Source organism: Rhinatrema bivittatum, chromosome 8 (assembly GCF_901001135.1).
Source record: "Rhinatrema bivittatum chromosome 8, aRhiBiv1.1, whole genome shotgun sequence".
Lineage (NCBI taxonomy): Eukaryota > Metazoa > Chordata > Amphibia > Gymnophiona > Rhinatrematidae > Rhinatrema > Rhinatrema bivittatum.
Window position 1 is genome coordinate 251,239,706 of NC_042622.1, and position 22,065 is coordinate 251,261,770.

The 22,065-nt window shown below is 46.4% G+C and overlaps 1 protein-coding gene across 3 annotated transcripts in view; it reads right to left on the reverse strand.

Annotated features, from left to right (window-relative positions):
• MYDGF (myeloid derived growth factor) overlaps window positions 1-12,777 on the reverse strand; it is a 40,879-nt gene extending 28,102 nt beyond the window's left edge. The window contains exons 1-2 of one of the 3 annotated variants that reach the window (XM_029614567.1): window positions 12,489-12,777; window positions 1,419-1,469 (exon numbers count right to left, since the gene is read on the reverse strand). In XM_029614567.1, coding sequence (XP_029470427.1) covers window positions 1,419-1,469; window positions 12,489-12,644 — 207 coding nt within the window. In that variant the 5' untranslated portion in view covers window positions 12,645-12,777. Of the gene's footprint in view, window positions 1-1,418; window positions 1,470-12,012; window positions 12,310-12,348; window positions 12,468-12,488 lie in introns of those variants that run through there. The other 2 variants (XM_029614568.1, XM_029614569.1) reach the window with 2 other exon arrangements.
• Between the last annotated feature and the right edge of the window lie 9,288 nt (window positions 12,778-22,065).

A 22,065-nucleotide genomic window follows, 5' to 3' on the forward strand; every position in this document is an offset into this window, starting at 1 on the left:
CTCTCACTCCTTCTCTATGCATATTCAGAACTCTACTAGAACATGTCATTTCTTTCTCTGATCACTCCAAAATCCATCCCTTTCTTTCTGAACACACTACCAGAACCCTTATCCACTCTCGCATCTCCTGCCACTGAAGACTATTGCAACCTGCTCATCACAGGTCTCCCGGCAAGCCATCTCTCTCCAATACAATAGTTCGACTTATCTTTCGCCAAAGTCGGTATGCTCACATAACCCCTCTTCTGAAGTCACTGCATTAGCTTCCTATCTACTCCCGCATACAGGTCAAGCTCCTTTTTCTCACCCACAAATGCCTTCACTCTGTAGCACCTCACTACCTCTCCTATCTCTCTACACCCTGCTCGTGCACTCCGCTCCTTGGAAAAGTCATTCTTATCTGTGCCCTGCTCCACTACTGCCAATTCCAGACTCCATGCTTTCCATCTGGCTGCACTGTGTGTTTGTTAGAGTCTTCCTGAATTGGTGCATCATGCTCCCTCTCTCGCTGTGTTTAAATCCCATCTAAAGACCCACCTATGAGAGGCTGCTTTTAAATCTTAGGCCTGATTGTCTTTTAGACTCATTAACTTTCTTTTTAAACATTGTCTTACTTTATGAAGTGCCCCAAGTCTCTTATCCTGTATGTTTGTCTTATTAGATTGTAAGCTCTATTGAGCAGGGACTTTTTTGTGTGTTTGTGCAGAGCTGCATATGTCATGTAGCGCTATAGAAATGGTAAGTAGTAGTAGTAATACTGTGTCATAATACTAGTGCATGGGCCAGATATTTTTCTTGGCTTCTTTTCTCTAATACTAATTTTTTTAATTGAACTCTCCCTCCTATATTGTGGTTTAATTAACAGCTATGACATGTATAATCTTTCTTTCCTTTTTATGATCTTTATCATGTGTATTGTGTTTTTCTGAATTCAGGAGTCTCGATTGTATATATTTTTGAAATCCAATAAAGTAAAAAAAAAAAAAAACTTGGCTAGGGAGAATTGTGTGTAAATACTAATATGCTTATTTTACAGATAAATGCTTGTACATATGCATGACAGAAATCTGTATGCAAACTGCAACAATATATGCATGAAGTTACACGTACAGCTTGATTTCAGGAATGTTTGTCCTAGAGAGATGGAGCATTAGGCACAGGATGCTGCACTGGTAAATCATGATGATTCTTCTCAAGGGGATGTTCTCCCAATACAGAGTAAACCTGTCAACCTGCTGCTCTCACCAGATGGAAAGCTGATGGGCAAACTGTTTCCCTACACAGCTCAACATGTTTAAAAACCACACTTATCTGTCTCAGAGATATCTTCCCAGAGAGTCTTTGAATTGTGCAGCTGCATCTATTTGTCTGTACGTAATCCTGTTCTGGCACACCGCTGCAAGGCTTTAATAACTCACCTCATTGGTGCCTCCCTGAGCTGCATACGTAAATGTGCAGGTGAGATCGCCCTGGAGAACAAGGGGGAAAAAAGTCATGGAAAAATGTCAGCAGTCATTCTCCAACATATATCCTAGCATTTTCTGGTTCCCTGAAGACAATTTCTCTAATCAATGACTTCTTCCAAAATGGAAGGGTAGGGGGACATAAAAAATGCTGTATCAGGTCAGATCAAGGTCCACTAAATCCTGCATCCTGTTTCTGACAATGACCAGTTCAGGTCACAAGTATCTGACAGATCCCAAAAAGTAGATTTATTTCTCATTGCTCACTCCAAGGATAAGTGATGGCTTTCCCAAGACTAGCTGGCTAATAACTGTTTATAAATTTTTTCTCCAGGAACTTGTCCAGACCTCGGGTATAAAAAAAGATCATATGGGCCGCATTACTGCGGCTTCTAAGATCTCTCAGTGAAATTTAATCTTACTTGATAATTTAATTTCCTTGAGTTCTGCTAGACCAGTCCTGACATAGGGGATTTCCCTCATTTACAGCTGAACAGAGGACACACCTTCTTTTTCTCCCTTGTAACATCACATCTGGCTATAAGGGAAGTGTGGCCCCAGGCAGTTGCCAGTAACCTTCTGTCAAAGCAGGTCAGGGACAGCTAACTATCCTACACAACTTTTGATGTCAAAAGGAAAGAAAAAAAGCAAAAGAAGTGACCTCATGGGCGTCCCAGAGAGAGATCCCTTGCTCTCAGAGCATACCAAAAAGAGCAGTTCTCTGTACATACCCAGATCAGTCCAGACCATGGGTTATGTCCCCATTCCAGCAGATGGAGACAGAAGAAAAAACTTGTGAGGCGCTCACTATTACCCATGAGCACCTTCTGCGTCCCTTCAGTATTCTTCTGTCTCCAGCAGATGGAAGGCTGTTGATCCTGCGATTCCCACCTAAATTTAAATTCTCTCTCAGGAAAAGTTAGGAGATTAAATTTTCTTTTCCTTTCTTTTCTCAGTAATTATTTTCTTTTGAATGGATCAAGAACGGCAGCCATATTGAATTCAGATGCGTCTGTTTCAGTGCATCCTCAGGGCAGCCCAGGTGCCAGTTTTTCTCGACCACTGCCCGTTCTAACTCCTGTGAGCCCCAAGAAATTCCCTCAACTTCGGGAGCGCATGCAGAGCACAGCTCCTTTTTCCCCTCAGCGGGAGCCCATCCCCCTCCTGCTTTTTCAGCAGATTTTATTCTCAATGCACAATGCTTACCTGGCACGTATGTTCCAGCAGGACAGTGATCCTCCTGCGCTACTCCCCCCCCCCCCCCCAAGGTAAGCAGATATGATGGGCCCCACGATGCTTCAGGGACCCCGGCTGGTTCTACTCGGCTTAGAGTAGTTCCCAGTCCAATTTTGCCAGACCCTGCTCCGGTTGACCCGGATCAGGACCAGGATACTGCCGCAGACCCGGATGGGCTGGTGTCCAGCATGCAAGTGGAAGGAGACGATCCCAGGGTCTTACGTCTCTTTAAAAGGGATGAGCTAGAATCTCTTATTCCCCATGTTCTTTCTGAGTTGGATATAGAAGCAACTCAGGACCCCCCAGGTACCAATTCAGGGGCATCAAAAGGGGATCCTGTCCTAGCGGGACTGCGTCCTCCAGTGAAAACTTTTCCTTTTTATCCCATGTTACTTCAGCTGCTCTCCAGGGAGTGGAATTCTCCTGACTCGAGCCTTCGAGTGGGATTGAGCTATGGATAAGCTATATCCTCTCCCAGAGGAATTCCTTGAACTTCTCAAAGTTCCGAAGGTAGACGCGTCTGTGTCGGCGGTCACTAAAAGGACCACCATCCCGGTTACGGGAGGGACAGCTTTGTGTGACCTGCAGGACCGGAAGCTGGAATTTTTTAGGTCTCTGCCTTAGGGGTCAGAGCAGTGGTCTGCAGTTCTCTTATGCAAAGTGCAGGTCTGAGATGGGTGCAGCAGTTACTCGGTACCCAGGAACTACCATCGGCAGAAGCGCAACAAGCTGAACGCTTGGAGGCAGTGATTGCTTATTCGGCAGATGCGCTCTACGATCTTTTAAGGGTCCTGGCCAGGTCGATGGTTTCGGTAGTCTCGGCCAGGTCCGTAACTGGTCAGCAGACTCTTCCTCCAAGTCGCAGCTGGGTTCTCTTCCTTTCAAAGGTAAGTTGTTGTTTGGAGAAGATTTGGAGCAAATTATCAAATCCCTTGGGGAAAATAAGGTACACAAGCTGCCAGAAGACCATCCGAGGAATTTTCGGACATTCAATTCTTCTAGAGCCCGCTTCAGAGGACAATGGCGTTTTGCACAATCAAGACCTTTTTCGCAGCATCCCCCCCCACCCCACCCGCCAGGTCTCAATCATGGTCGCAGTCCTTTCATGGTCGCAGACCCCCTCGTGGAGGATTCTCCCACAGAGCAGCTTCCAAGTCATCCCAATGAAGAGTCACCGGCCCACTCCTCAACACCCAGAGTGGGGGGTCGACACCCCAGGGTTCTGAAGGAACTAAAAAATTAAATTTCAGACCTATTAGTAAAAATTTGTAACCTATTATTAAAATCATCCATTGTACCTGAAGACTGGAGGGTGGCTAATGTAACCCCAATATTTAAATAGGGCTCCAGGGGCGATCCGGGAAACTACAGACCAGTGAGCCTGACTTCAGTGCCAGGAAAAATAGTGGAAAGTGTTCTAAATATCAAAATCACAGAACATATAGAAAGAAATGGTTTAATGGAACAAAGTCAACATGGCTTTACCCAAGGCAAGTCTTGCCTCACAAATCTGCTTCACTTTTTTGAAGGAGTTAATACACATGTAGATAAGGGTGAACCAGTAAATGTAGTGTATTTGGATTTTCAGAAGGCGTTTGACAAAGTTCCTCATGAGAGGCTTCTAGGAAAAGTAAAAAGTCATGGGATAGGTGGCGATATCCTTTTGTGGATTATAAACTGGCTAAAAGACAGGAAACAGAGTAGGATTAAATGGACATTTTTCTCAGTGGAAGAGGGAGTGGGCAGTGGAGTGCCTCAGGGATCTGTATTGGGTCCCGTACTTTTCAATATATTTATAAATGATCTGGAAAGAAATACGACGAGTGAGGTAATCACATTTACAGATGATACAAAATTATTCAGAGTAGTTAAATCACAAGCAGATTGTGATAAATTGCAGGAAGACCTTGTGAGACTGGAAAATTGGGCATCCAAATGGCAGATGAAATATAATGTGGATAAGTGCATATATAGGGAAATATAATGTGGATAAGTGCATATATAGGGAAAAATAACATTGTGTAATTATAGCATGGATTAAGTTCCATATTAGGAGCTACCACCCAAGAAGGAGATCTAGGCATCATAATGGATAACACATTGAAATAGTTGGTTCAGTGTGCTGCAGCAGTCAAAAAAGCAAACAATGTTGGGAATTATTAGAAAGGGAATGGTGAATAAAACGGAAAATGTCATGATGCCTCTGTTTCGCTCCATGGTGAGACCGCATCTTGATTACTGTGTACAATTCTGGTCGCCGCATCTCAAAAAAGATATAGTTGCAATGGAGAAGGTAGAGAAGGGCGACCAAAATGATAAAGGGGATGGAACAGCTCCCCTGTAAGGAAAGACTAAAGAGGTTAGGACTTTTCAGCTTGGAGAAGAGACGGCTGAGGGGGAATATGATAGAGGTGTTTAAAATCATGAGAGGTCTAGAATGGGTAAATGTGAATCAGTTATTTACTCTTTCGGATAATAGAAGGACTAGGGGGCACTCCATGAAGTTAGCATGTGGCACATTTAAAACTAATCGGATAAAGTTCTTTTTCACTCAACGCACAATTAAACTCTGGAATTTGTTGCCAGGGGATGTGGGAGTGATATGTATTGTATACAGGAACTTCCGGTATATAAAAACCAATAAATAAATAAATAAATAAATGTGGTTAGTGCAGTTAGTGTAGCTGGGTTTAAAAAAGGATTGGATACGTTTTTGGAGGAGAAGTCCATTACCTGCTATTAATTAAGTTGAGTTAGAAAATAGCCACTGCTATTACTAGCAACAGTAACATGGGACTGACTTAGTTTTTAGGAACTTGCCAGGTTCTTATGGCCTGGAGTAGCCACTGTTGGAGACAGGATGCTTGGTTTTGATGGACCCTTGGTCTGACCCAGTATGGCATGTTATGTTCTTTGAGGAGAGGACTAGATAGGGGACAAGGCTATATCTTAGTCATGCTTCACCTCAGCGCTGCGTTCGACACCGTCGATCATAACATCTTGATATGACAAGTTTGTACCTTCAGCTTTTCAATCTTATTTGCTTGACTGAAGGCAACAGGAAATAAGGGAAAGAACTCTAATGTCTATGGAATGCACTCGGGAGTCTCTCAGGGGTCAGCTCTATTGGCCACCTTGTTTAACATCAATCTTGCTGCAATATGGCTTCTATGAGGACTTCCGAGTGTATGCAGATGATATTCAGTTTTATCTCCCGGCAGGGAAAACATGGTCTGACACGGATGAGAAAGTGTCAACTTTCATGTCTGCAATCACTACTTGGCTAGCTGAAAATCATCTAGCCTTAAACTTGTCTAAAACCGAAATTATGCACTAGGAGAAAAGAGACAATTTCAATACCTGACCATCTATCAAAGAAACAGATGTAAAGGTTGTCTCACAAGCTAAAAGTTTAGGAGTGATCATTGACCACAAATTCTCTTTCATTTCTCAAGCAAAAGCCGTGATTAGGTCAGGTTTTCATAAACTACACTTACTTCGTCCATTAAAGAACCCATTGTAGGCTCAGGATTTTCATTTGGTTGTTCACACTATTGTTTCTGGGAGCTGGTGTACCCTTCGGCCATGACGCAACCGCAGAGGAGCTCTGGGAAGCGCCGAGGAGTGTCCAAGCACAGGCTGGAGATGCAAAACCCTGGCCTCAGCCGAACCTGATCACATCAAAGAGACCCAGCAACGCAATGTTGGTCTCTGGGGTAGCCCTCCGGCCACTCGATAGCCCTTTCAGACCTGCTGTACGGAACAGCAAATGCGACAGGACGGACAGAGGCTGAAGGGCAAAGACATCAGACACAGACGAAGACTCAGGATACGTGAGGGCTTCACACGAAGAGTCAAGATACTTGAAGGGTGAGACCGAAGATTCAAGATACGTAAAGGACTCAGACAGATTCACAGGTTACTTGAAGATTCGGGATTGCTTGAAGAACCAAGACGAGACTCAGGTTACTTGAAGAACTGAGACGGTATTCCAAGGTACTTGAAGGACTCCGACAGAGTCACAAGTCAAGAGTTCTGAATAGGTACTGCCTCACCACTCGCCCTACACAGCCAGTCAAGGCAGGACACGGACCATGCTGGTGGTCCTGACTCAGGTTACTTGGAGGATCCACGATAAAGACTCTGATGAGGCCAACCCCGAAGTACGCCCTCGACAGCCAGTCAAGGCAAGGCAAGGACCACGCAGATATGGAACAGGCTATGCAGAGTTCAATTCATATGGACGGAGGAAAACGCAAGGGGCTCCAAAGACCCGTACAGGATTCAGGAAAGGAGAAAGCCCTCAAGGTCCAGGGACTCGGAGTAAAAGGCTCGGCAAGAAACTCGAGCGAACTCGGAGTATGGAACCTGAAGCTTGGAGGATTACAAGCCGGAACCTTCTGGAAGCTTGCGGTGCCGAGGAAAAGGACATCTGAAAATAAAGCTCAGGACGTGAGGATATCCAGAGAATAGGACATCAGGACTTCAGGGACTCTGAAGGACGACACATCAGGATTATCAGGAACATCAGGATCTGGACAAAAAGGCACAGGATACGACAAAAGACCTTGACAAAGTCGAAGACATGGAATTCCAACATGGAACTGAGTGCCAACGAGAAGCAGGATGGGAGAGAAGTCCTAAGGAGGACTGGCTCCTTGCGAAGGCAACGAAGCAATGAAGACAGGCCCTCTTTATAGGGCTGAAGAGGAGACTCCCACGATGACGTCACAGGAGGACCATTCCCTCGCTGGCCCTTTAAGAATGGAAGAGAGGTGCAGCCCCACGCCTATGGAGGAGAAGTGCAGGACCCTGGAGAGCGGCGTCCCTGCCACAGCAGTGCAGGAGGAGAGCTAGGCTACAAACCCTGGCCTAGTGATGCTGGAGGCGGCTCCCTGCCGCAGGAGATGGACAGCGGCAGGCATGTTGGCGGCCTCTGGGCCGTGTGAAGAAGCCATCAGCGGCCTCCTGGCCACAAGAACCACACCGGAGCAGCCCCCTGCCGCCTGACAGCTGGAAGGAATGTCGGCAGTCTCCAGACTGCGTGGGGACGCCATAGGCGGCCCCCTGGCCACAGGATAAGACTGGAGCGGCTCCAGCCACGAGAAAAGGACTTTGGCACCCTCCGGGCCGCTGAAGGAGAAAAAAAGGTGAAAAAGAAGGAGAGGCTTCCCGTAGCTCCTGCTGCGGGCAGAATCGTAACAACTATGTTGACTTCCATTTTGGATTATTGTAATGTGCTTTACCTGGGCCTACCTAAAACTAATCTGAAATCTTTGCAGCTTTTGTAGAACACTGCGACTCGCCCATGTCTAGGATTGTCAGTTCAAGAACACATTACACCAGTGATGCTTGATCTCCATTGGTTACTGATCCAATGGAGAATCAGATTCAAGGCCATCTTATTGGTTTATAAACTACTTGCCCAATCATCATGTTTATGGGCTAACAAGCTATTGAAGCCCTATTGTCCAGAAAGGCCTTACGCTCCTCTCAACCAGCTAGAGATACCTTCCATCTGAGAAGCCCGCTTAGCTAAAACATGTTAGTGAGCATTCTCCACAGCAGCCCCAGAAACGTGGAATAATCTCCCACTAGAAATGAAACAATTAAATTGTATCAAAAACTTCAAGAAGCTTTCAAAAACTCTAATGTTCAAAGCTGCATATTGCACTAACAATTAATGATTGGATTAGAGATTTTGTTTTAATTCTGACCTGCATTTTAACAGTTCTGTTTTAAATATAAGGTAAAAATTGCCTGACAATATTATTTTAGTTCTTGTAGGCCTGTTTTATGACGTCATGTAACGATTTTGCTTTGAATTACACATAAATCATTCTGTTTTAAGCACAGGACATAATGGAGTAAATTTTAAAAGATATGCGCAGATCTCCATGTGCGCGTGCTACCCAGCACGCACACATGGATGCCCGATTTTATAACATGCCCACGCAGGTGTGCGCATGTTATTAAATCAGAGGTTAGTGCGCGCAAGGGGGTGCACACTAATGCATCTTGTGCGCTCCGACGCCCACGGCCTTCACCCGTTCCCCTTCCCCTATTGTAACCCCCCGACCTTTATCTTACCTCTTGCGCCTGCCTCTGGGCCCCACCCTGCCCCCTGGACCGCCCCTTTTTCGAAACCCCAGGACTTAAGACGCATCCCTGGGCTTTACGCGTGTCGCCGGGCCTTCATAAAATAGGTCCGGCGCGCATAGGGCTTTGAAAATCTGCCCCAATATTTTGATTGTATCATTTATCTTTCTGCTGGTTTGCTTCATGATGATTTTATGTATAATTTGTTTGGAATATGACAATTTTGTGTATGTTTTCATTGTAAACCACCTAGGGCTGTGCATAGGTGGGTTAGAAATAAATCTAACCATAACCATAGTATTTTTAACTTCTAACAGTAAAAGAAAATTGGTTCTTACCTGCTAATTTTCATGCCTGGAATACAACAGATCAGTCCAGACTCCTGGGTTTTGTCTCCCTGCCAGCAGGTGAAGAAAAGCTTTACTGTCACTGCCACTTACCCTAGATGTGCCAGCTGCAGTTCCTCAATATGACTATAGCCAAGATGAGAAAACTATAACCGAGACCCTCAACGAGCAGGAGGAAGGCAGAGCCCCAACTCAAAACTCTGTTCCCGAAACTTCCAGGAACATGAAATAGAACACCACTGAATCTAACAAGGAAAGGGAATCTTCAGACTCCTCCCCTAGGAGGGATTCCCCCTCTTCAGAGGCTTCCTGCACCTCCCCGGGATTTTGGGTGGCTGGAGAGAAGGGAGGGGAGGTGCAGGAAGCACCTGAAGAGGGGGAATCCCTCCTAGGGGAGGAGTGGGAATTCCCTGCCTCCCCAAGGGTCTCTCTCACTGCTGCTGCCATTCCCGTGCTGACAGGGAATGGATCTATGGCTGCCTCGTATGCTCTCGTCAACCTCCTTGTCATCGACCCCGAGCCCATCCCACCGGAACTGCCCTCTCCCCCGAAGACACAGGTTCATAGTTGATCGTTAGAGAGTTGCACATGTGGCTCTCTACAAGTCTGCCAGTTTTAATAGGACCCTTGGCCGACACCGTTACTATGTGCTGCCAGTCACCTTGACTATCTGCCTCGCTGGGATCCCCCTCCCCGCCTTACCTGCAGGCAGCCGGAGCCCAGATTCACTGCAGTCACAGCCATTTGACTTTTTTTTTTTTTTTAACTTTACTGACTCAAAGATTTAAAAAAAAGATACTTCCCTGATAGCTGCAGAGCTGACTGCTGGATACACAGGGCCCTCCAGGGAAAGGAGGGAAGTGGACCACCAGTTGTCCGAAACCTCCGCATTGTCCGGGTATGGGCCTTCGCCAAGGGTCACCAACCCCCTGCTCGCCCGCCTCAATTAAGGGGTTGGCCCAGGTACCTACCTCCTGGGAGGACTCAAAAAATTTTTCATTTTGTCACACTATTTTTTTTCAATATACTTCAGATTGCAGGTTTTACACTTCTACCATCTGCTGTAAACAGAAAAATACAGAGGGACTACAGGTGGCACACTATGTTAAGTGTCAGTAATGCTTTTCTTCTCTGTCTCCATCTGCTGGCAGTGAGACAAAACTCAGGAGTCTGGGCTGATCTGCGGTATGAACAGGAAGGGGTAGATTTTACTCATAAAGCCTACCTTGGTGGGAGTCCCATTCTGTTAGTGTCATGCTTGTTAGAGCTGGATTCAAGGGGAAGGCCTTCTGGGGGGGGGGGGGTTGTCTCCAAATTCCTTGCAGAATCAGGTTCTCTTCCTTCTGGTCATGTTCTTTAAATTTTTGAAAGCTCTCAATGCATTGGAGAATAGGGCCGATAACTCCTCTCTATGGAATAAGGGTACCACTTCAGAGGAGCACTCCCCTTCCTCCAGAGACTCCCTTGGCAGTGAATGTTCAGACAGAGAACATTGCCTAGACTCCTGCATGAGAGTCTGGGTGGAAGAGCCAGAATTTCTTATGGTAGAGCTTGCTCATTTTGGCAGGGGTCCCCTATCTTCAAGGTGGTGTGATGGCCCAGGTAATGCTGGAAGTGGTCCTATCTCTAACTTCTACATTACATAGAAGGCTTGATACATGAGTAAAATAAACTCCAGAGAAAAGGCACCTATGGTGCCCACCAGGAAAATCCCTTGTGCCTTTTGAGCTACTATGTCCCCTCCTGGCTTGACCTTCACCCTCTACTTCCCTGCTGAGGAACACTCAGAGAGTGGATCTGAACGCAGCACACACAGGCTGCCATCCAGTCCGATGCACTAAACTCCAGGGATGTAGCCGTCCTTGCCACTAGGGCCCTGAGGGATATGCCAATTCTCTTTGCTCTTACCAGGAGGGAGATGGTGGAATTTTCTGTTGCCCCTCCTGCGCCGGTTGATCTGTGTCCCTGTCACATATTGGACAGAGGGAGCCTACAGCCGTCAGAAGCTTCCTTATGCCATATACAGTGCACCTCAGACCACTATTCATTGTAGCTCTATACATTCTTTGCTTTGCCTTTTTTTTTTTTGACTCAGCAAATAATAAAGGAGGCGACAGCTGATCCCTTGCACCAGAACCTCAGAGCCTTCCCCCTCTCCCTTGTGTGCGCATCCCAGCTTTAAACAAAAGAGAAAAAAAGAAAACTATGGCTGGAAACTAAAGATTTTACCTCCTCTTTTTTTTTTTTTGTATGGCTTATGCAGGAGTTACTCTCTGCACACTTTGCCGTCCTGCAGGTTGAAAACTGCCTAGCAGGCTCCATTAAGGGTTCCCTTGGGTCTGGGAATGTTGCCACGATCCCTGCTGCAGCTCAAGAGTTGCAGCTGTGACTAAATTCTGCCATGGGTGGGCTACAAACTACCGTGGCTCAGGGTACACTGCCAAGGCTCAGGTAAAGGCTGCCTTAGGAGAGCAACTCCGATCTGGTGGCTGCAAAAAGGCCCCTCGCTTTTAGTGGCATGGATAAAGAGCCAGATTTAAGATTATGACTACAGGCAGGGGACTGCCGTGGGGATTAGGTTTCATCCCTGGAAATCAAAGAACAGCTGGGAAAGTGCCAATTTTTGGGCACCTTCAGAACTGGGCACCCTAGGCACCTATCTATGTTGCCTATGACTAAATCCAGCCCTGTATGGATGATCACTGTTCTCTCTTTCATATGGAAACAACTACAGCTGTCCAGACATGATATCTTTGGTCTCTGTCAAAATTCAGACAACAATTACCTCCACCATCGCAGAACTACCAGCCTCAGAATACAGTGTGACCGAAGAGTGTTCGTTTCTAGCCCTTTCCCCAACTTTATACCTGCATTCTCCTTTTTCTTTACAGAGCTGTTCTGCATCAGCTAGGTAGACTTGCTAGGCCGGTGGATCGTTATTATACGTTTCTTACATAACAGCCTCTTTCAGGCTAGAAGAGATGGGCAGGGGGAGGAAAGGGAAGAGCAGAGTACTCTGGCCGCGGTCACCCGTGTCTATATTGAATACAAGGTAGATTGGGGCCGACGGGGGCCTCCAAATCCTCGCAGCTTTTTGCTCCTGGTTGAAGGCTGACGTGTCACTGAGGCACCCGGCACCTCTCCCTCTGCCAGAAAGATAACAGGTCCCAACTGGCCAGTCCATAGGAAAAGCGGGTCCTTACCGGAGGTTCTGCGGGATGAGAGAGATAGCAAGAGGGTGGGTAGAGGAAAGGAGAAAACATGAACCGGCAGCCCAACGTTAACAGCATTCGCACCCCGGCGCCAGGTATCAAACACTTCAGCCAGAGTCCCACCATCTCACCAGGGATAGGGAGACTGAGTACACCATCCCCCCCGGCCGCACGTCGAACTCCTGCGTTTTCACGCTCTCCAGAGCGCCGGCGGGCAACGCCAGAACCGCGACCGCCGCCAGCAGCAAAGACGGCAGCTCCAGCCACCTGCCAACGTCGACCGCCATCTTACTACAGGAGGACGGGAGAATGAGCACCACCTACGAACAGTGACGAGGGACAATCCTCAACGGGTTGGCAGACGACTGCTGCGTATGGGCAGCGACGAGGGACAATCCTCAGCGGAAAGGCAGGTGCGTGCTGCCTATTGCCATAGTGGTAAAGGACAGTCCTCATGGAGCTCTGCACCAACGGGGAGGTGGAGAGAGATGTGTGTGAATATATCACCGTAACAGAGAAGGCTTTTTATTTACACGACTAAAGCATAGGCTCACTGAAGAAAAATTGATACAGGTTTAAAAACTTTATTCTGACAAGCACTTTGCATTTCCAGACTTCATAATGTATAGCTCTTGAATGACTCCTTAAATCTGTTATAGACAGGTCAGGAACTTCTTCACCGTATATATTTATATACACAAGCACACACAGTGATTGAGTGATAAATCAGTAAGACACTTTCTATCTTTTATTCTAAACACTCTTCAGCCGAGCACAATTATCTGGTTAAAAGAAGGAATACAGCCTCGTAGTTCAGTCTCTAATGATAATGAGCTGTGGAAAGATTACAGCTCCTGAAGGATGTGCTTTCTCTCTAAAATACGCAAACCTGGTCAATCGTCTCATACGTTTAACGTCTTCCCTTTCCCCTTTCCCCTTTTTATGTGCCTGTGACTTGATCTAGCCTCCCAGCTAGCCTGAGATTACAAACTGGTTTTCAAGATGGGGGAATTTATCCCCGTACTCTGCAGCACCTCCACGCCACCTAAATAGGGCCGCATTAAGCCTTTGGTAATCTAGACCCTAAGCAAACAAGTGAATTGCGCCCCCAACCCCCAAATGTATTTATATTTGGGGGTTGGGGGCGCAATTCAAGATCAATTTTTAAACCTTTACGAACATGTGGCCACCACTCTGTTAGCCTCTACAGCTAATTACATTATGTTGGCATAATTACAGGGCTGCCCCTCCTCCTCCCAACTATAAAAACATACCACCTTACTATTGGGCTGATGTAATAAAAGCCACCCAAGTTTTTAGTACAATTTTTACACAGGTTTTTCGGTACTAACATTACATGTGTATGTAATATAGGTTTTAATACCAAAAAAAGTGGAATAAAAACACATTGTTGGTTTAGTACAGGCCCAGGCAAATGCCATGTAAGATGCACATGCCAAATACCATGCCAAAATAAATAATTGCACTTGCATATCTGAGTACATATACACTGGCCTGCAAAAGTATTCAGCCCCCTAAAGTGGCAGCAGATCCAGGTGGTTTATAAATGACACACAGCTTGTCCCAGAGCATCTGTTTATTGCAGCACCGTATGCTCTTAAGAAAATTTTCAAAGTTCCAATTCATTATTTGTCTGTATTTTTTTGTAAAATAAAATTAATTGAAAAATGTTTATATAAGTATTCAACTCCTGGGCTGTGGAAGCTCCGAGTTTACAAATATGAAAGCTATTGCCCTAATAATTGTCTTAGAATTGGCTTCTACCTGTGAATGATTAGAAAAGGTCAGCTTTTCTGGATAAAAGACACCCTAATTCCAGTACTATTCATCAGACTGTAAATTTGAAGGAAAGCTATTAAAATGAAGACCATAGACTAGAGCATTCTAAGGAAATTAAAAATAAAGTTATAGACATGCCAAGACCAGAAAAGGCTACAAAATAATAACAAAATGCTTGATTATCCCACTGAGCACTGTTAGATCAATTATGAGGAAATGGAAGCTGTATCATACTACCTAGACACTGCCTAGAAAAGGTTGTTCCTCAAAATTCAGCACTGGATGAAGGAGGGGACTTGTGAGGAAAGTCACAGAGCGCCCAACAATAACTTTGAAGGAACTAAAGAGTTCCGTGGCTGACATTGGAGTGGTGATGTACCAGTCAATCATATCAAGAGCTCTACCTACAACTGGCCTGCATGGGAGGGTGGCTAGAAAGAAGCCATTACTGAAGAAAAACCACATCAAGGCATGTCTAGAGTTTGCCAGACAACATCAGAGTGACCCAGCTAAAATGTGGGATAAGGTTTTATGGTCAGATGAGACAAAAATGGAGCTTTTTAGCCAAAATTCAAAATGCTATGTGCTGTGCAAACGTACCACCACCCATTTCCCAGCAAACATCATCCCAACAATAAAGTATGGGAATGGCAGCATTATGTTATGGGGATGCCCTGGGCCTCTTGTTAAAAATGAAAGATGGATGGATGGAGCAACATACAAGGAGATATTGCAAGACAACCTGTTTCATTGGGCTAAGAACTAAAATGGGGGAGATAGTTCACCTTTCAGCAGGACAATGATCCCCAATCACAAGACCAAGCAACACAGGAGTGGTTGAACAACAAAAAGGTGATTTCTTAGCATTTAGACAGGTGGATCCAGAACAAGTAGGTTATGCAAAGCTGACATCACAATATAAATACCCCTGCAGTGACAGTCTGCCAGTGTTCTCCATCTCCAGCAGATGGTGGGTGTGTATCTCCCTCGTGGGGATTGCTTAAAGTTTTTAAAAGGAGAAAAGAAGAAGGAAAACAATTTGCCCCGCTCTCCTGTGGTGATGTGATATATTTATTTATTTTTTTTGTCAAAATAATTTTTATTAGCAGGAAGGGCAGAGAAACCAACATTGACATCAGAAAGACTTGTAACACAATGTGCAAGCACAAAAGTACAACAGTACAACAAGGCAAACAGTGCCGGCCCAACAAAACGCAATTCACTGCCCATTCCATTTTGCTTTTCACCCCCCCCCCCCTTAGTTCCCCTGTCTTTTACCCCAACCCCACACACCAAACACCCCACAGTCATCCAACAGTCATACCTAACTTCCCCCCCTCCCTTTTCCCTTCACTTTAAAGGACCAATTTAGAGTATAACCATTGTGACACAGTTCCTCCTGCAACGGTTTAGGCAGAGTAGCAAACCAAATATCCCAACAAGCACAGTATAGAGGGTCGGGCCGTCTCTTGCCCGTCAGAAAGTCCAGTCGTTCCATGTTCGCTAGGGAGGCCATTCTCCCAAACCAGGCGGCTATCGTAGGCGCAAGCTGTGGCTCTATCCAGCCAGCCAAGATAGTGCGACAGGCCATCAAAACGGCCACCCGCTCAAATCGGGCCTTAGCACAGCCGCCCGGTAAATGTCGAGGGGACATACAGGAAAGTAACATCCGGGCAGTAAGCCTCAGAGGCACATTTATACATTTCCCCACCACGTCCAACACTTCGCTCCAAAAGGTGTGGAGTAACGGGCAAGTAATCAGTCTATGCACCAAGGTACCATCAGCAGTCCCACATTTGATACAAGTAGGAGAAGTAGCCATCTTCATCTTGAACCTCCGAACATCATCATAATAAAGAGAGTGAAGAAGCTTAAACTGGAGCTCCCGCAGACTAATATCAGGTAGCAGTCGGTACTGGTCTCGGCACCAGCTAGACATTTGTCGCTCAGTGATAGGGAAGTCCAAAACTGCAGACCACCGAGCAGCCATGCGTTGAACAGGAGCAGCATCCCCAAGTTTCTGTCCCAGTCTCTTCCAACCGGTAATGGTGTTCCGGAGATACGCAGTATCAAAAATGGTATTAGCGAACCGCATTTCAGCATCACGCTCCATTGGGGTCCAAGCAAAAGTAGTCAAATAGTGGCGGGCCTGGAGAAAGGCAAAAAATTGCTTGGCAGGCAATTGGAAAGTTCGTGCCAGCGTGGCAAAGTCCAACATAGTACCTGAAACAGGATCATACATATGAAAAGCAAACATCACCCCACGCTCTGCCCATTGACGAAATACTGGACTACAATCCCGTCCAGGGAGAAATTCCACATTATGCAAAAAGGGAAGCAGTAAAGATCGCCCCCCCGATAAGTTATGTTTTCTCCGCATCCATCGCCACGCCTTAATACAGGGGGTTAGAAGAGTCGTATACCGATGTATAGTTTTTCAACCTTCACAACGGTTTACATTTGTACAAAATCTAAAAAACAGACAAATTAATTAAATCAAATTATACAATTTAAATACAGCTTAGTCATGAAATAAAACTGAAATAAAAGGAACTAATTAGTTCATAAAGTAAAAATCACTTAAAAATTCCTGAGTGAGAGATATTGGATTCCTCCCTCAGATGAATACCTTGGTCCGGTAGCTGGTTTTCTGTCAGCATGGACTTAGCTGTAAAAAAAAAAACAAAAAAAAACAGCTGAAAGGCAAGCAGGTGCAGGAAGCAGACGGTATACGCCCTATCCCCCCGCAGCCAGCGACCAACTTGGTACTCAGCCGGGACAGGCTGAACTTAGGTAAAGAAGAATAAAATTTAAAAAAAAAGTAGAGAAGGGGGTTTTTGTAGGGTTTCCTCTTCCCTTCTGTCTCCATGCTCGGCCTGCCACTCCAACGTTTGTTCCTGCCTCCAGAGGAGCTGGGGAGCCGTGGGCAGCCTGGCAGGTTAAGCGGCCATATTTGGTTAGGTCCTGCTGTTAGGTTTTACTTGTTCATTACATGGTAGGCTGTAGTGGCGTTTTGCATGCTTTTCCTGTACTTTAGGCTGCCCTCTGCAATTCCGTTGGTTCATGCGAGTGCATCCAGCTGTGCGTCCAGTTTGTTCACTTAGTTGGGCGTCCAGTGATAGGGGTATCTGAGTGTTGTATGCACACATAGATGCATGCACAATCTGAGCAGCCTTTCCGGGAGCTCAGTTTTTGGGCACTTATAGAGGCATAGGGTTGTACGCCTAAACGTTGGACACCTAGTTTTTTGCAGCATGGATACAACTGGAAACACACTTCTCAGTCGTCTGTTAGAGCATACTGCCAGACTGTTGTCGTCTATAATGAAGAAATTTAAGCGTCTTACCCTCTGTGCTGCTTGTCATATTCGGGCATTTCAGCCTCGCATTCCCTCTAACTTATGTCAGCACTGCTTCGATACTCAAGGGGAATTGCCTTAGTCTGATTTTACTAAGCCTGGTTCTTCCCAGCCTAATGCAGGCCTGAGTAAAGAGATGCCAGAAGGGTTGTCTGACTTTGGAGCTCACCTAACTGGTTCGTCAGTGGGGCAAGGTAGTTCAATAGGCACAGGACAGGTCCCCCCTACATTTGGCATGGATCCCTCTGCCTTTTCTTGGGTGGAAATTTTTCAAAGATTGCAGCCTTCTCTTCAGGCGCAGTCATCGGCCCCGACCAATCCTACCAGGACAGAGTCACAGGTGGTAAAATTCCACATGCCTGGTGCTGTGGCTAAGCATTGGAGTACTTCCAGAGCAGTTGCCACACTTCCCAATAGGGAGCCTGATGGCATGGATGATGAAATAGATCTTTACTCTTTGGTGGAGGGGGAAATTCCTCCGGGATTGGAGCCATATAGAACTATATTGCTATTCTTTCATAGGGATGAGTTACAGGCTCTGATTTCCCAGACCTTGATGATGCTGTGAGTTCCTGGGCTGAATCCATGTCTGAGCTGAAGAAAGATCCCATTTTGATTTCTTTGCATAAAGCTTCATGTTTCTTTTCCGATTATGAAGGCCATTCAAGAATTGATTGATCTTGAATAGGGCACACCAGAAGCAAGAGAGCAGTTACGTTTTCTGAAAGTGAATGCGCTTGTGTGTGCCAACACCAAGAGAACGACTATTCCCCAAAGAGTGAGGAGTGGCCTTGAAAGGATGTAGATGGATGGAGAATTGAGTCCATCCTTAAGCAAGCCTTTGAAGCAATGGCAATGAGTTTGCAGATAGCTTCTTGTTATCTGGTGGCTCGCTCTTGTTTACTTTTCTCTCAGGAGGTTGATGAATCTGGTGTGAATTCCAGGGAAGTGATGGAACTGGCAACTGCCTTTCTGGAAGATGCGGGCTGAGATTTGGTCCGCACCTCAGCCAGAGGGGTGGCTTCGGTAATAGCGGCCAGACATCAGTTATGGCAGAGAGATTGGTTTGCTGATGCTACCTCCGTCTAAACTTACGAAATTGCCCTTTAAAGCCTTGCTCTTGTTTGGGAGCGAGCTGGAGAAAATGGCCAATAAGTGGGGCAAGTCCCAGGTTCCTCAGTTACTAGAGTATAAGAAACAGATGCCACACTCCTTTAGCATGAAAGGTCATACTAGGGGATCCAAGTGTTTTTGTCCCTACAGAGGGAGCGGCCTTTCAGAGGGCTCGACCTTTGGGTAGGTCTCAGTCCAGCCCAGACTGGGCGCAGGCTTGGGTAGGGGAGCCTCCCAGTGAAGGATAGGGAGTCACCTCTCTCTCTTTTATCAAAGGTGGGTTGAAATCATGGTAGACCAGTGGGTTCTGGAGGTGATACAAGATTAATATACACTGGGGTTTCGAGTATTCCTCAAGACATATTCATGGTGTCTGCCGGCAAGTACCCACAGAAGACACAGGCAGTGGAGTGTACCTTGTTGAGACTCCCCAGTCTGAGGGCTGTGGTCCCAGTGCCCACATCTCAAGAAAATATGGGCTGATATTCCATTTATTTAGTTGTGCTCATGAAGGAGGGCTCTTCGTCCTATCCTGAATCTCAAAGGGGTCAATCATCATTTACGAGTGACTCATTTTCACATGGAAACCTTGCACTCAGTGATAATGGCAGTGCAGTTGGGGGGAGTTTCTGACGTCCTTGGATTTGTCTGAGGTGTATCTGCACATTCCCATCCAGCTAGAGCATCAGAATTTTCTGCGGTTGGCGATTTTAGAGCGTCATCAGTTTTGAGCACTAGCTTTTGGTTTGGCCACCGCACTCAGAACTTTTTTCATGGTTATGGTGGTGATGGTGGCAGAGTTGAGAAAGGATGGGATTCTGGTATACCCGTACTTGGACGACTGGCTGCTTCAGGCCAAGACTCTGAAAGTCAGCCTCCAGGTGTCATGCAAGGTGTTTTCCTTGTTGCAGGCACTAGGTTGGGTGGTAAACCTGGCCAAGAGCAGTCTTCAGCCATCTCAGTCGCTAGAGTATCTTGGTGTTCGGTTAGACATGAAGCAGGGCAGGGAGTTCCTGCCAGAGGGTTGTATTCAGAAGCTGATGGTACAGTTGCATCTATTGATAAACACAATACGTTCGATAGTGTGGTCCTACCTACAGGTGCTTGGATTGATGGCGGCAACCCTGGAAATAGTGCCGTGGGTGAGGGCACATATGCATCCTCTTCAGCGTACTCTGCTGTCTTGGTGGAGCCCACAGTCTCAGGACTATTCGATTCGGCTTCACCTGCCAATGGAAGTCTGCACACACCTGCAGTGGTGATTAGAAGCAGATTATCTGAGAAAGGGGGTTTCTGTAAGATCACCAGACTGGCTAGTACTCATGACAGACGCAAGTCTTCAGAGTTGGGGAGCTCACTGACAGGAGCTCTCAGCACAAGGGTGCTAGAGTACAGAAGAATATCTCTGGAGCATCAATCGGCTGGAAGCCTGTGCCATCTGATTGGCATGCTTACAGTTCAGCAATCATTTACTAGGTTGATCAGTCTGAATAATGTCGGACAATGCAACAACAGTGGCTTATGTCAAATCAGCAGGGAGGAACCAAGAGGCCAGTAAGTGTCACAGGAAATTGCCCAACTATTGGAATGGGCAGAAGTGCATTTTCAGGAGATCTCAGTCTTGAACATAGCAGGAACAGACAATGTAAGAGCAGTCTCTCAGCAGAGTCTGGACCCAGGAGAAGGGGAATTGTCAAACGAGGCATTTCAGCTGATAGTGGATCACTGGGGGCCTTCCGTTTCTGGACCTGCTGGCGAGTTGCAAAGGTTCCTCATTTCTTCAGTCGCAGGAGAGATCCAAAGTCCCTGGGCATCAATGCCCTCATGCAGGAGTGGCCGGAGGGCAAGCTGCTGTATGCCTCCCCCCTGCAGTCCATGTTGGGCAGGTTTATTCAGAAGATCGAGAGTCACAGAGGGTTGGGTGCTTTTGGTGGCACCAGATTGGCTCAGGAGACCATGGTTTGCAGATCTGCAAAGGCTCCTGGTAGATTCCTCCCTCTGGTTTCCAACACATAGGGATCTGCTGTGGCAGGGGCCTGTTCTTCACGAAGATCTGACTCAATTTTGTCTTACGGTATGGCCCTTGAGAGGGATCTGTTGCTGAAGCGTGGATATTCTACTATGGTGATTGCCACCTTGCTACGAGTGAGAAAGTTCTCCACTTACTTAGCCTATGTGCGGATTTGGCCAGTGTTTGAGGCTTGGTGTGAAGATCAAGGTGTTCTTCCTCGTTCGGTTAAGATCCCACTCATTTTGGAATGTTTGCAGGATGGATTGAATAAAGGGTTGGCCCTTAATTCATTAAAGGTACAGGTGGCAGCCCTCACCGGCTCATCCAGATATGGCCCGTTTCTTGAAAGGAGTGAAACATTAGTCCTCCCTTGTGGTTACTGGTGCCCTTGTGGAGTCTTAATCTGGTTTTGGATTTTTTAGCAGGCCCTACTTTTCGACCAATGCATGCCCTCTCCTTGCGGTTACTGACCTTGAAAACTGTGTTTCTTGTGGCAATTTGTTCGGCACGTAGAGTATCCAAACTGCAGGCCTTGTCTTGCCGGGAGCCATTCCTTTGAGTGACTCCAGGAATGATATAGCTGCCTATTGTTCCTTCCTTTTTGCCAAAAGTGGTTTCGGATTTTCACTTGAATTAGTCCATTTCCCTGCCATCTCTGGACAGGGAAACAGATGCAGAAGAATATCACCTGTTAAGACCCGTGGATGTCAAGAGGCATATTGTGATGTATTTGGAAGTTTCTAAACCTCTCAGGAAGACAAATTGCCTGTTCTTCAAGGTGGACGTAAGCAGGGTGCTGTCGTCGCAGGCTACAATAGCCCGCTGGATTAAGAAGGTAGTCACAGCCATGTACGTGGATGCTGGTCAGCCGTTGCCCAGTCAGGTTTGGGCTTATTCCATTAGGGCTCAGGTAGTGTCATGGGTGGAGGTTACATTATCTCCCATCGACATTTGCCGAGCTGTGACTTGGTCCTCCTTCCACACCTTGTCCAGGTATTATCATCTGGATGTGCATGCCCGGGGGGACGCAGCCTTTGCATGTGCGGTTTTGACTGGACCGGGGCAGCCTCCCGCCCTGTTCCAGGAGTAGCTTGGGTACATCCCACTTATTCTGGATCTACCTGTCTAAACGCTAAGAAATAAGACATTATTATTTACCTGATAATTTCCTTTTCTTTAGTATAGACAGATGGACCCACCTTCCCACCCTTGGCTGCTGGCAGGATGTGCTATTGTCCTCCTGTGTGACTGCGTGTTCCAGGAGTTACTAGTAAGTGTTAGTCCAGTCCAGGGGTGGGCAATTAATTTTCCCATGGGGCCGCATGAGAAATTGGGATGGTTTTAGAGGGCCAGACTAATATAATTAACTCAGTTCTCAATAGCCCTACTTATGAAAAGACAGCAGTTTACCACCAATGCATGTCCT